The sequence below is a fragment of the Gracilinanus agilis genome, chromosome 5 (genome assembly GCF_016433145.1).
Source record: "Gracilinanus agilis isolate LMUSP501 chromosome 5, AgileGrace, whole genome shotgun sequence".
Classification (NCBI taxonomy): Eukaryota; Metazoa; Chordata; class Mammalia; order Didelphimorphia; family Didelphidae; genus Gracilinanus; species Gracilinanus agilis.
In genome coordinates, this window is record NC_058134.1 from 211,587,317 (window position 1) to 211,601,668 (window position 14,352).

The 14,352-nt window shown below is 33.3% G+C and overlaps 1 protein-coding gene across 1 annotated transcript in view; it reads right to left on the reverse strand.

Annotated features, from left to right (window-relative positions):
* ARID2 (AT-rich interaction domain 2) overlaps positions 1-14,352 on the reverse strand; it is a 241,388-nt gene that overhangs the window by 45,916 nt on the left and 181,120 nt on the right. The window contains exons 7-12 of the mRNA XM_044677286.1: positions 12,542-12,608; positions 12,209-12,459; positions 11,731-11,827; positions 11,437-11,646; positions 8,227-8,394; positions 2,917-2,998 (exon numbers count right to left, since the gene is read on the reverse strand). Of these exons, the coding sequence (XP_044533221.1) occupies positions 2,917-2,998; positions 8,227-8,394; positions 11,437-11,646; positions 11,731-11,827; positions 12,209-12,459; positions 12,542-12,608 (875 nt within the window). The remainder of the gene's footprint in view (positions 1-2,916; positions 2,999-8,226; positions 8,395-11,436; positions 11,647-11,730; positions 11,828-12,208; positions 12,460-12,541; positions 12,609-14,352) is intronic.

A 14,352-nucleotide genomic window follows, 5' to 3' on the forward strand; every position in this document is an offset into this window, starting at 1 on the left:
GCTTCAGGCACAGCACTCTATTTACTGGGTCACCTAGCTGCCCTATATACTCCTTTTAGTTCTAATAAATGAATATGAAGGGCCATCTCTCCAGGAATATTCAGGGGCCCAGTATCAACACGATCAATGTGCATACCCTGGCCAATAAGACAGGCATTAGTTGTTAGAGTACACAACACCGGGTGAAATCCAGCATGAAGGGAACTTGGTTTGTGAGGTTCCGGCACCTTTGATATACCCAATTGCCCTGTGGTCTGAACTCTGCAAGGACAAGAGGTGACCACTTGACCCATGGGTAGAATAAAGCCCATCAAACTCCTGAGAGCTGCCTGAACCAGATTCTTTGTTACTGGTGCCAGCTTTATGGAGCTACCCTTGCAAATATGGCCAGGGGTCTCAGTCATATCTCATCTGTTCCAACTAGCACAGCCTAATCCACAAGGACAGCCTGAACATGGGCCACCAGGACTCCAGGCAATATATGAAAGACACTGGCTTCACCAAGTTGGACTAAACTACTTTTACAAAACTTGGTTTCGATGATTACTCTGACCATCAGTGACCACTTGGTGGGACTCTGGACAACTATTTGAAAGACTCACCTAAAGACTGATTCTGTTGGACATAAGATGCTAATTTGTGCATATAATTAAATAAAAGTCACCCTCAGTTATAATTTAAAAAAATGTAATTGGGAAATATTTTGAACATAAATAAAAATATGTAGCCTGCAGGACTCCCTGTGTGTGGGTTTTTGGCCTTCATTTCTATTTGAGTTTGACAGCAGTGACATATATATAGGATTAGAGTCTAGAAGTTTGGAGATTCAGAGAAGAGGAAGAAGAAGTTAGAACCACAGGAGATGCCAACCAGAGGCCCTCATTTGCTATTTTTTGGTTGCATCTTAGACAGAGAAGGTACTTAATAAATACTTGATGAATTAATATGTGAATTGACAGGATAAAAATAGCATCATCATCATTATCATAATAGCTAACAAGTACACTTATGTAGCATTTCAGGGTTAGCAAAGTACATTACACAAGTCATCTCATTTCATATAAAAATTTGTCATATGCTTTGATAGTGAGTGTAGCACTAGAATAGATACAATACAGAAAACGGTTCTTTTTTGGGTCTCCCTTTCTTGAAAGGGAAAAGCTTAATGTGCTATGCTGGATTTGGATCCAGGACACTTGGTTTCAAATACTATCTTACTAGGAGAGTGATCATGGGCAAGTCACTTAATAAGCCTCCTATTTCTCATTTGCAAAATGGGGATTTTAATACTTGCATATCTCCTTCACATATCTGTGAGACCCAAAATAATGTTAATAAAGTACTATGTAAATTTTAAAATGTTACATAAATGTCAGTTATTATTGTTATTGCGAATAGCTGATCCAAAACAAAGAATATTGAAGCATTTTTGGCTGATATAGGTCAAAAAGGAATTATATTTTTATTTTGTCATTCAGCCTTCCCAAAAAAGCCAGCAAAAATGTATGCTCTAGAATAGAAGAAAAAAAAATGGATAATTCCTGGTAGAGGTGGGAAGCTTGGCACGGACTCTAACCAGACACAGTAGGTTGAGTGTTTGGGAACACATGAAAAAAGACAAAAAACATGCTAATGATGAAGAATGTAGCTTATATATGTTAGCAATTTTAAAAGACAACCCTTCATCTTTGGAGAAAGACATTATTGTGGTGAGTGTGAGCTAGAAATGATCACAAGAGAAAAAGAAATGATAAGATGGTGGTAGGGATAATCAAGAAAAGTAAAATGAAAAGAAAGACAATGGATAGCAAAAAGAAATTTGGAAGATACAGGATCACAGAGAACAAATTTTATGTAAGTAAAAGCACAACACAATTTACATATAAAGATTATTCCCCAAAGCTAACAGTTTAATATAATATCATATATTTAGAACTGGCAGGCAAATGATGTACCTAAAAAGAGTAAAATAAGATAAAAATCCTTTTCTTCTAAGTTATATAGTGCAAAGCACTGTTAATGTTAGTATATCTGACTTTAATGATACAGTACAGGTTTTTAATCAATTATTTATCTGACCAAGATCATGCTTTAACTCACATGAAAAATAGTGGCCTATACAATATAAAACAAAGACTAGAAGCTAAAAAATTAAGCAAGCTTTAAATCAATTCTATTGAAACTGAATAATATGTTTTCATTATGTCATACTATTTAAGGTTGAAATTTTGTGACATGGTTCAATTATCTTCATTAAAATAAGTAATAAATCTTTGCTTTCACTCATTTTCATTAAAATATTATTTTTAAAATATACTCTTTTCATTTCACTTTCTCCCAAAAACAAGATTCATAGAATCATAGATTTAGAAATGGAAAGGATCTTAGTGGTCACTGAGTCTAACTTGCTTAATTTACATATGAAGAAACTGAGGCCCAGGAAGAATAAGTGTCTTGCCTCATATCATCCCACACAATAAGTGGTAGAGTCAGGATATGAACTCAGGATTCCTGACCCTAAACCCAGCCCTCTTTTAACTATACTCTTTTATATCCACTGGAAAATTATATGTCTGCCCAGGAAAACCAACTCTGTAATTTAGTAAATTTGATTTCACTATAGACTCAAATGAAATATTTTACTAGAAAACAAAATCTCAAAAGGAACAAAATCATTCAAGTATAATCTTGTAGGAAAAAAAGATTCCAGTTGGTTCCAGTCAAAAAGCTTAAGAGTGAAAATCCTGGTCATCAAATTAACTTAGCACAATAGTGACATAATATTAGATAACCTTTCTTCCCCCAAATTTTTCTCTCTTCTAATAAGGATATAATTTAAGATGAAATAATCTGGATGGCAGATTATTACATTTCCTCTTTCTAAGGAAAATGGTTGAAGAGAGCCACACCACTTACCACTGACATGCAAACTTCTCACTATCTATTTCCACTATTCCTGGTGGTGGAGCAACATGCTGTGCTACAACTGCTCTGGAAGCTACAGAAAAAGAAACAATACATTAGCTATATAATTAAGATTTTCTACCTAAATAAAATCACCATATGCCAGTTCACAAAATAACGCACTAACTGAACAAAGTAAAAATAAGAATCTTTTTGCTTTCATTTTGTTAAAAAAGCTCCATATATACATGAGGACATACATTTAATGAAAAACCATCCTAAGTATCTTTTAAAACCTGATTCAAGAAATAAACATGTACTTCTTACATTATAGAATTAAACTCCAGAGAACAAAAATTTTTAAATAGATTGCATACTAAATATAAGGTCAAATTATATTCTAGTTTAAAAAAATTCATCAGCATCGAACAAAGAAGGTTTCTAGATAAAAAGATAAATCTAGCCCAAATATAAATATAATTTTTATCTTGAAAGAGATTTGAGGTTTATGAAATTCAGTACCCTTTGTAAAGGTAAAGGAAAAAATCTATCTTACCATTTCTGTAAATGGAATTCGGTAACTGTTTTGTTAGTTTATAAACAAAATTATGATATATACATAAATCTGCCAGTGGAATTAAGTTAAACTTCTTTTAAAAGGTACATCTTCAAATCTAGATAATCTCCAAATTTCAGAATTCAAGGAAAGGCCCACAAAGAATTGTTCTGACTCCCAAGCTTTCAAAAGGCTTAAAGAATCATTCTCCTACCGGGAATTTCAACTTTTCTCTCACTCCTCTATACTAATGGTATTATCAAAGGGGAAAAGAATCTCTATGTCCAAAAACAATGCTGAAATCATATTTTTTTAATGCCTTTACTTTCTGTCTTAGAATCAATACTAAGTATCAATTCTAAGGCAGAAGAACACTAAGAGCTAGGCATTGGGGTTAGGTGACTTGCCCAGGGTCACACAGGTAGGAAGTGTCTGAGGCCTCATTTAAAACCAGGTTCTCCCCATCAAAACCAAATTGAGGTCTGGTGCTCTATCCACTGTGGTACCTAGCTACCCCTGCTGAAATGTTATTCTCCAAACTGGATTACTTATTCCATATGCCACATCTGACTTGTATGTGTACTGTCAATATCTGAAATTTAACTAATCATAATCAAAAAATTTCAGAAAGGATTTAAGATTTCATTTACATGGATGATTCCTTTCGGGATTATAGACAGCATCTTTTCCACAACTTATTTTGTTGGCTATTTAATGAATCACTGTGGAAAACAAAGTTGTTTGTTTGTTTTTGTTTTTTTAAGAACCACCCCAGTCCTACAATGATGAACCTTTGGAAATTAAGCTAGTGGGGTTCTCAGGAAAAAAAAAATCAATATGTCTGCTATTAGCCTTTCCAGCTTGAAAATCTGTCAGCGTCTCCATTAACCAATGTTGCCTCTAAACGATGATAAAGAATGAGTAGGATTTTTGTGAATAAAATACTAGAATATTAAAAATTTAATAGAATAGATTAAAATGGTCATAGTTCAAAGGGAAAAACAGAATCCCTAAGAGAATAAAACAGAATATAGCCTCTATGAGAAAACAACTTTAAACTACAAATAATTTTTAAAAATGAGGACAAATTGAATCTAGAAGAAGTGCTCTAAAAAATAAACAAAGAACTTCACTTTCCAGAAAATTAACTTTTTCAAGTTCTCATTAGTGCTATTTTAGCTTCCTCAGGTGATATATTACGCCTTCTGCAAGACCCAAGCTCTTTATATTTCAAATTTTCAATTCTGCAACATGGGTAAAACAACTTCATACAACTCAAGAAATTATTTTGTCAACTAATGAGGTAATAATGAGAAATCATTTATTGCTTATAGTACATAAAGCAATTTTACATTTGATATAATCTTCACAACTGTGTAACTATAAATAAACTATATATCCATTTTACAGATGAGAAAACCAGAAAGCTTATGTGACTTGCCCAGTTATATGACTAGTAAATGGTCTTCTTACTCAAAGTCCAACATTCTTTCTACTATATGACCCATTTTTATATTTTATCAGTACAAAGCGGGCACCTTAGAAGAAAGGTATTATTTAAATACAAAGTGAAATACATCTCAATAATAAAAGACAGATTAAAAACTTAAAAGTAAATGGAAAATCATGAGTCTCAGTCCTATCCAATTAAAGAAAATACATCTGTTCAAGGCATCTAAGTGGTGCAGTGGATAGAGCACTGGGCCTGAAAAGAGGAAGGCTGAAATAAAATCTAGCTTTAGACACTTATTAGTTGTGTAGCCCTCAGTATATTTCTTAAACTGTCTGCCTCAGTTTTCTCAACTGTAAAAGGGTTGTAATATGAAATTAGATCATATTGTTAAGGCCCTTAGCATAGTGTTTGGCACTTTATTGCTTAATAACTGCTTATCCCCTTTCCCCATATATTGCTAAGAAAAACTGTGCATCTATTCCAAAGAGAAGGCATTTAGAAATAGCATTTAAGAGATCTAGTCAGTGGGAATGTTTTCTTTGGTATTCTCTGCTTCTGTAGAATAAAAATCATTATTTCAGTGTTTACTCTTAAAAAAGCAGTTGCATTTGGGCAAAGAAATAACCACTCAAACTAAAAGCCATATAGCATGCATCATGGATCTTACTTTGTGACCAGAAATTATCGAAACTATTACTAGCAGGTCCAGGAATTGGCAAACAATGTTTAGTTTGCTAACCTTCACACTAAACAAAAGTTAGTAAGAACATCTGTAAATATGATAAGAAATTTTTTTAAAAGTCATTAATACTGGAACTGGAGATCTGGAAGAGACAAGATGCCTGTGGTGAAGCATCGATTTCACCAGAGGAACTAAATAAATGTTAATCATCCCACAGGAATGGAAAGCTTCTAAATTGGAGAGTAATTTCATTATAATATCATTGATTCTAACATTTTTTGGGGGTGGGTAGACCAATAAGTTTCTTTCATTTAAAAGCTAAACTATCTCTTTAAATCTGTTCAAACAACAGCAACAAAAAGCAGCAAAACCTAACTACCAGTCTTCTTATCACTGTTTTAAATCATCTGACATATGGATTTTGAGGTTATTGTGGTGATTTCAATTCTAGAATAAACTTTCTGACAAATTGCTTTCCAGTTTTCCCATCAGTTGGGAGACAACTTTTCCTAGTAATTGAAGAATTATATTATTATTATTATTATTATTATTATATTGAAGAAATGTAGAAACTTTCATATGAAATAAAAGTTTACCTTTCTTTTCAGATCAAATCATTTCCAAAATTATTACTTTAAAATCCTACTATCACTCAGTAAAAGGCTAATTTTTATCTGTTTGCTATTTTTAAACTTTTGTCATCTAGGCTAGAAGTATGATGGTCATTCACAGGTTTAATTCCCAAACTGATGAGCATGGAAGCTTTAGCTCACTTCATTTTTCTGAACATGGTGAGTTTCTCCCTTCTTAGGCAATCTTGTGTAGGCCTTACAGATACACAAACAGTATAAGCCCAACTAAATAATTCAGAATTCCCAAACTCAAGAGATCTACTCGCTTCAGATGTGCCAGTATCTGGGGCTTCAGGGTGAGTGACATCATGCCCTGTTTAACTTTTAAAGATACATATAAAATATTATTTTCAGATAAATGTCCTTACTATAGTATCATTAACAATTTACTAAGTGATATACTTGATTCAAGTAGTAACCAAGAATTTTATGAATGGAAATAATATTAGCTACATATATCACATGGAACAATTCTTAACAATTTTTATGTTTTCCTTTACTTACATAATCACATAATACAAATACTTAGGGGAAACGCTTCATTACATTTTTGTGCTAAATTTTTGAAAATTTTATTTCTAAGTAAGATTTATATTTGTTGGCAAATATTTTTGTAATTCTCCTGAAAAAAATTTAACTTTTAGAAATTATATTTGTACTAAAGACATGGATATATCAGATTCATGGAAATGCAACCTTAAATGCATTTTTATTATATTTGGAATTTGTAGCTTGAGGCAAGTTTATGGGCAGGTGTTTCATCAGCAGGGCTTAGTTATACTTTTCTTATTTTACAAAGAAAATTTGACAATTAACTGCTTTTGCATTGTGCATTACTAGGTACATTCAGTGATTGACTTTTAAACTAAGATACTTATTTTCAATCACATTCATGTTTTTGACCACTCTTTATTGGATTTCCATATCTGCTGAAAACTGACAGGTGCAACAAATGGCATAAATATGTTATGTGTACATGCTTCTCTGTTACAATTTTCCTTTATTGAAACCCTTGGATAATCTGATTAAATAGCAAAGTTGCAGAGAAAAATGTTGTAACATGGTAATTTACTACTTCAAAAAGTCAGAAATGTTCTAAAATAAAAATCCTGCATAACAGACACAGTGGAAATTAAAGAGGCATCTTAGACTAGGAAAAGCTATCCTGATTCAATCCCACTGTTGCCTGGTTTTGGCATAAACTTAAATAATCTAGTTTCCTCTAAATCTGATTTTTCTTTCCTAACTAAAAACTTATCTCAAATTATTCTCCCACAAAGAATCTTGATCTATTGCAATTCCTGAAATGTATTTTTAATATCATAATAGAAGTTTAGAAAATTTATTAGGAATTGTGATTGGTGGCCATCTAATTAGCTGAAACATAATTATTCTCTAAATGTTAACACTATCCATTCTACAGTAAAGGATACCTCACCATGACAGAGAGGTGACCATGTGTTTTCAAAAGTTGTGCCAACAGGGGGGGCAGCTGGGTAGCTCAGTGGATTGAGAGCCAGGCCTAGAGACAGGAGGTCCTAGGTTCATATCTGGCCTCAAACACTTCCCAGCTGGGTGACCCTGGGCAAGTCACTTAATCCCCATTGCCTAGCCCTTACTGCTCTTCTGCCATGGGACCAATACATGGTATTGATTCCAAGATGGAAGGTAAGGGTTTAAAAAAACGAAGTTATGCAAACAGAACACAAACTCTGGAAGATAAGAATAAATTGGAATGGTTTTTAAAAATCAATCTAATGAAGGACTGTAATTTGTCAACTGGAGGTTAGGCTATATTAGTACAGAGAGCTATATATCATTGGAGGGTTGGTCAGCAAGTAATAATTTTTTTTTTAAACAGAGAGCAACACATGTATATACTAAGGCAAAGAGGTGTTAATCATATATACTGGGAGAAGTAATAATATTGATAAAGTCACATTTTTGAGGACTGAAGTAAATATTATTAAAAAAGCAATTTTTTATCTAAAATACTAACCTGGGACAGTGGCTACATGGGTCTGGGTTTGAACATGCTCTACTGCCTGAGGCCTGATTTCAGATAAAACTTGGTGGTTAGAGCTTTGATGCTCAACAAGTTTTACTGCAGTTAGTGCTTCCGGTCCAAACATCTGGATGTCCATGGAAACTAGACACACTAACATATCTGAAACATTAAATGGCAAAGAAAGACTATTTTCAATTTTATATAATTTATAAAGTATTTTCATTTTCAAAAACACACAAAGACTGTACATTTTAAGTTCTAAATACTATAGTTTATAAAAGGACAGAAATAGTGAAAGTATTACTACAATTTCTTTAGAGGTGAGAAAATGAAGTCTCAGAAAAGTTAAGTAGCTTTCCCACAAGCACATGGCTATTAAATATTGGAGTAAAGATTACAAGTCATGCCTTCCAACTCCAAATCTAGTACAGTTTCTGCCATACCATATTGCTTCCTAGATTACATAAATCAATAAGTACTCAAGTACCTATTATGTGTCAGAAGCTGGGAACATAAGTAGGAAACAATAACTACTAGGAAATAGTTAATATTCTAATGGGGCCAGGTAGGTAGAATAATTTCATTTAAAATATATTCAGAATAAATTCATTGTCGATAAAAATACACACATCTACACAGGGCATCATTGAAGTAGTCTGAGGAAAGCACTAGCAATCAGGGAATTTGGGAAAAACCACCTGCAGGACACAGCATCTGAGCTTCATCTTCAAGGAAGATAAGGACTCTGAGGAGGAGGCACCAGGAATGAGGGGCAGTTACTCGGAAGGCAAGTAGAGAGGAGATGGGAGTAACATGAATAAGGAATGGTACAAGCTGAAAAGGTCAGGTTGGCTGGATCACAGAGGGGAAAGAGGAATAATATCCAATGAGACTAGAAAGATAGGCTGGGCCACATGACATAAAAGCCTTAAATAAAAAAAACAACATTTTTTATCATGTATCTACACACACACACACACACACACACACACACACACACAGCTCTAGAAACTGACTGAGTAGGGAGTTAATGGTTATTTATATCTGAGGGTACAGAAAATTAATTTGGTAGCAATGAGGCAGGAAGGCTGCTTAGGAAGCTGGCTTAATTCTCTGGCTGAAATGAAGAGAGCTGCTGAGTGGAGAGAAGGGGTCAGGAGGGAGTTATGAAAGTAGAAATCGATATGTCAAGTGAAGAAAAGTGAGCCAAGGATAGTTCCAAGGCCACAACCCTGGGACACTAGAAGGATGGTGCTCCCTTCCACAGATCCCAGAAGAGCACAGGATGGGGGGCATGGGGGGAGGTCATCTTAAGTCATATTAAGTGGATGATGTCTCCAGGACATCCAGGCTGAAATACGAACTGCAGAGTTGGTGACTGAGAACTGAAGCTTGGGAAAAAGATTGAGGACGTATACATACATCCGTGAATCTACTTGCAAGAAACATGAGTTAACTCCATGGAAACTGATGTAAGCACTGAAAGAGTTTAGAGAGATAAGAGGAGACACAATAGAACCTTTGGCAAAAACGACAGAACAGGGAATGTGACCTAGATGAGGAGTCAGCAAAGAAAGTGAGGAGAAGTAACAGACAGAGAAAACAGGAGAGCCTGTCACAAAAACCAGAGGAAAGACTTGGTGGTGATAGCAGCAGCAGTACTTGTAACAGCTATAGTACTAGCAGTAGTAATAGCAGGAGGAGGAGTAACATCTAGGTATCCCTTTGAGGTTTGTAAAGTGCTTTACAAATACTATTTCTTTTTATCCTCACAATAAACAAGGTAGGTGTTGGTATTAACCACATTTTACAAATGAGGAGACTGAGGCAGTGATTAAGTGACTTGCCCAGTCATACAGCTAGTAATTGTCTGAACTCAAGTCTTCCAGCCTCCTAGTCCAGCATTCTCCTCTATGCCACCAAATGAAGGAAATAGGTCTAGAAAGCTAAAGATTTGAGGAAAAACCCAGCATCAAGTTTGGGGTAGTAATAGTTTTTCAAGTATGAGGGAGATTTGCTGAAGGGAAGAAAAAAAGAACTAGTTGATAATTGAGAAGCTGATGATGGAGAGAGGGGATGCCATCTGCTGAAGATGATTAAGAGCACATATAATGGGATCAGTCCCCAAAGAGAAGAGGCTGTCAAAGGCTAGGAGAAAGGGAGAGAATGGGAAATGTGTCAAAGAGTTTTAACATAATAAGTAGCTTACATGGAATGAATTCAGTTTTTTAGTAAGACGGCAAGGTCCTGTGCTGAGGGAGGCCAAAAGGATGTGGGGGACTTTGGGAAGGAAGAGAAGATTAGGAATAGCTTTTGTAGGAAATGAGATAGGAAACTACTGCAGTGAGGATCCAGTCCAAGAGGGATAACATGAATTGGTAAATAACATTTAAAAGTGGCAAAAATCCCTCTCTCAAATAGGGTATGAAAGCAGAACTGTAAATATTTTTAAGTTCTAAAAAAATTTTTATACCAATTATTTTCAAATATATTTTCTTCCACCTTCCCTATGAGGCACATACATTGGCCCATCTTTCATAACAAAGAAAATGAGGCAAAATGGATCAAGAGAAAATGACTAAATATACTCTTTTCCCTTAATTTCTAAACACTGATGAGAGGAAACCTGTTTTCATTTACTTTATTTGTAATTGTATATTACTCTACTGATTCTACCTACTTCACTTTGTATTAATTCACAAGCCTTTGTGTGTTCCTCATTGTATAATTATGATCATAACCATCATTTATTAAAGAATAGTTGTTTATTACAATAACATACTAATTTTTTTCAGTTATTCACAATTTGTTTCTAGATTTTTCCCCCCCTGCTACTGAAGTTTTACTATAAATATTTTGGTATATGTATATCGACTCTTTTTATCTTTGATTTCCTTGGGGATATATTAATATGGTAGTGGTACTGCTGGTACTAGTTTTCACCAATTTTGAAACTGTGTCCAGAAACAAACAAAAAAAGGGAAGGGATTAAACCTGTGCACCAGCCTATGATAAGTATCCATTTCTGTACATATCACAAAAACATCACTATATCTAGGTCATAATTATAGTTATGGAAACAGGTTTCGAAAATGAACAAAACTTTTCCTCTCCAAAATTTTAATGTTCCTAATACTTTGCCAAGATAAAAATTTTTATACAGAAAAAAAGGGACCAGACCAGTTCCAGGTTCTGTCTTACCTATGCTCTTTTCCACTTTTGCAATTTTTGTGCAAGCAACATCTCCCATTTCTGTAAGCATATATAGCACCTCAAGAGTTGAAATTACAAGTAGTACATCAGGCAAAGTGAGATGACAAATGATCTCTCTGTAAGATTCCTGATCCACATATTCACAGATTAAAACACCATTATCTTCTGCTTTGCAAAGATTTCCCAAAATTTCCATGCCTGAAAAATACACATGTATTTTTAATAAAGCAGGAGTGAACTACTGATTTTGAAAAATGGTAAGGTATTTAAATAAGCATTTACCTCTCATTTTTAAAAATCTATCTCTTGACATTAGGCATTTTGTAACAGTATGAAACATTAGGTGAGTAGTTTTGAAATCAACAGGATCCAAAAGAAGCTGGAGAAACAAACAAAAATATCACCAAGTAAATTATATATTCCCTCTTCCCTGTTTTATCTAAAGCCTATTCAGAATAAAAGCCCAAAAAAGGGCAGCTTCAAGTTTCTTAAATGGTGGTATTGAAATATCAATTGAAAAATAGAAATATCATTATAAAAATTCCTGTATTTGAGAGAAATACCTTTACTTTAGCCTCTTTCAGTTGAATTTGAAAACCAAAATTTATAATTCTCTTTTCCTTCCTGCCTTTCCTTTTTTAGTTTTTTAATAAGGAAGATGAATATATTTATTTTAAATCATATACTGATAAAGTTAAAAGTCCAGAACCAACAATGCTATAAAGAAAGTTTGTTTTTAATTAAATCTGATAGTCCTTACCTCTGCTGCAATATTTCCTAATGTGTCAAGTCCCAATTGCCTTAAAGAAATAAAATGACTATGAGCAGAAAGCAATAGAAAACGAAGACAAGTACGATTAGCTGCCAAAAGTTTAACATTGCCCTCCTCAAAGGAAAGATTTCGCAAAATCACTGCTATCTGAAGTACTCGCTGTCCTTCAATATCATTTATGCCCAGTTTGCGAGGTGGATGAAATAAAGATTCCCAAATCCATTCTCCAGATGTATTTTCTGTGACAGAAAAATATTCATTTTAGTCACAAGTTTTACTACAAGTTACAGAAAAATAGTTATTTGACAATTCCTCTCTTACCTTGAGATTTGTTTTTGTCAGAAATAAGGTCTCGTACTTCATTATCATCTACAATATCTTTCCAAAACTGAAAAAAAAATTTTTAATCAATTTAATTCGATTATTTAATTTAATTAATTTATTTTTAAATTCCAAGGTACCATTTTTTTATCAATGATAAAACTATTATATTGCTATAGACCATTCAAAAATTTACTATAGTGAATAGTTCAAGTTCTATTTGATATGATTCTAAGGACTGTAAATATATATTAGAAATGCTTTGTTTTCTATTGTTGAAATGGATGTAATAATTTTTCTAACGTAACTTTGTACCTTAAATGAACAAAAAACCTCAAAGAACTTATAACTTTTCTAACTATGAAATTATGTTAGAAGACATTTTACATATTTACATATTTTACATATTTAGAAGACATAATTACACATTAACAATACTGATAAACAGATAGGACCAGATTAAAAATTACAAATTTTAATTCTATAGAACAAAGAAATTGCTTATTAAAAACAAAAAATTAAAATATACTTATGTCTAAAAAGTTGATGCTTGTTATTTTCTTCATTTTTGTTCAAACTAGCAGAGATTATTTTCAAGAAAATAGCCAATCATTATTTTTAAGGCAAATTAGAATTTTTAAAGTATCTTTTCGTATCACCAAATATCAGCAAGTTAACCGTTAGACTGATATGTCTAAATATTTTTGCAGTGTAGTATTTTTAGTGTAAAGAGTGGTAAACTATTGGTTACAACAATACTTATTAATATGTACAATATCTTCTCCAATGAAAAATCCAAAAGGAATATAATAAAATTAATTTAAACAAAGTATACAAATGAATATTATGGTATGCAAGTAACCATATCTCTCTTAAGATGAATTACTGGGCTAGATGCAATAATCATTATTGATATTAATAAGGAATCCTCACAGCATTATAAAAATGTTTTAAATGAATTTAATTATATTAAAAAGAAATAACAGTCAAAGTAGAGAGGACTACTGTAGCATCTTACATCCAGGAACCAAAGAGGGAATGATCATGGAAAACATTTGGTTAAAGAATATTGGAGGAAGAAACAGCACAATAAAGACACTGGAGCCAATTTGTCAGATTGGTCAGAAATATGAAATAGATGAATGTTCAGGAAACTGATCATATATTGGAAAAAGTAGGGTGCTAATTATATGCAAATCAGCTGGAAATCTCTCTACTAAAAGCAAGAGGTAATAATTATTTGTCTCGACATAATCATAATTCTATCCTTCAAAAAGTAGAAAAAGCAATGGCAAAATTATATGCTGGCTATAACTTTCACTAATAAAAATAAAATAGTTGCAGTGGTTTAAAAACAAAAAAAAGGAATCCTGGGAGGAAGTGACCATCTTTCTTGAAATTTATGATAAGGAGAGAAAGGAAAAGGTAGGAAAAGAATAATGTGTACTCTAAACATTCAAAACACACATTTCAAAGAGTATGGAGAAAAGACTGGAAGAATCCTTTAACCTGAATCCTTTAACACAAGTATTAAAATTCCATAAAGGAGTCCTTAGCCCTTTTGGAGTCATGACTCCTTTGAGAGCCTGGATATGTGCATAAACCCCTTCTAAGAATATCTTAAAATGCATAAAATAAAATAGGAATACAAAAGAAAAAAGTTATATTTAAATTCTCTCTCTCTCTCTCTCTCTCTCTCTCTCTCTCTCTCTCTCTCTCTCTCTCTCTCTCTCTCTCACAAATTTGCTAACACCCTGCTATTAAAAGTCAATCTAAAACCCGGCCTCAGCCACTTCTAAACCTGGCCTCAG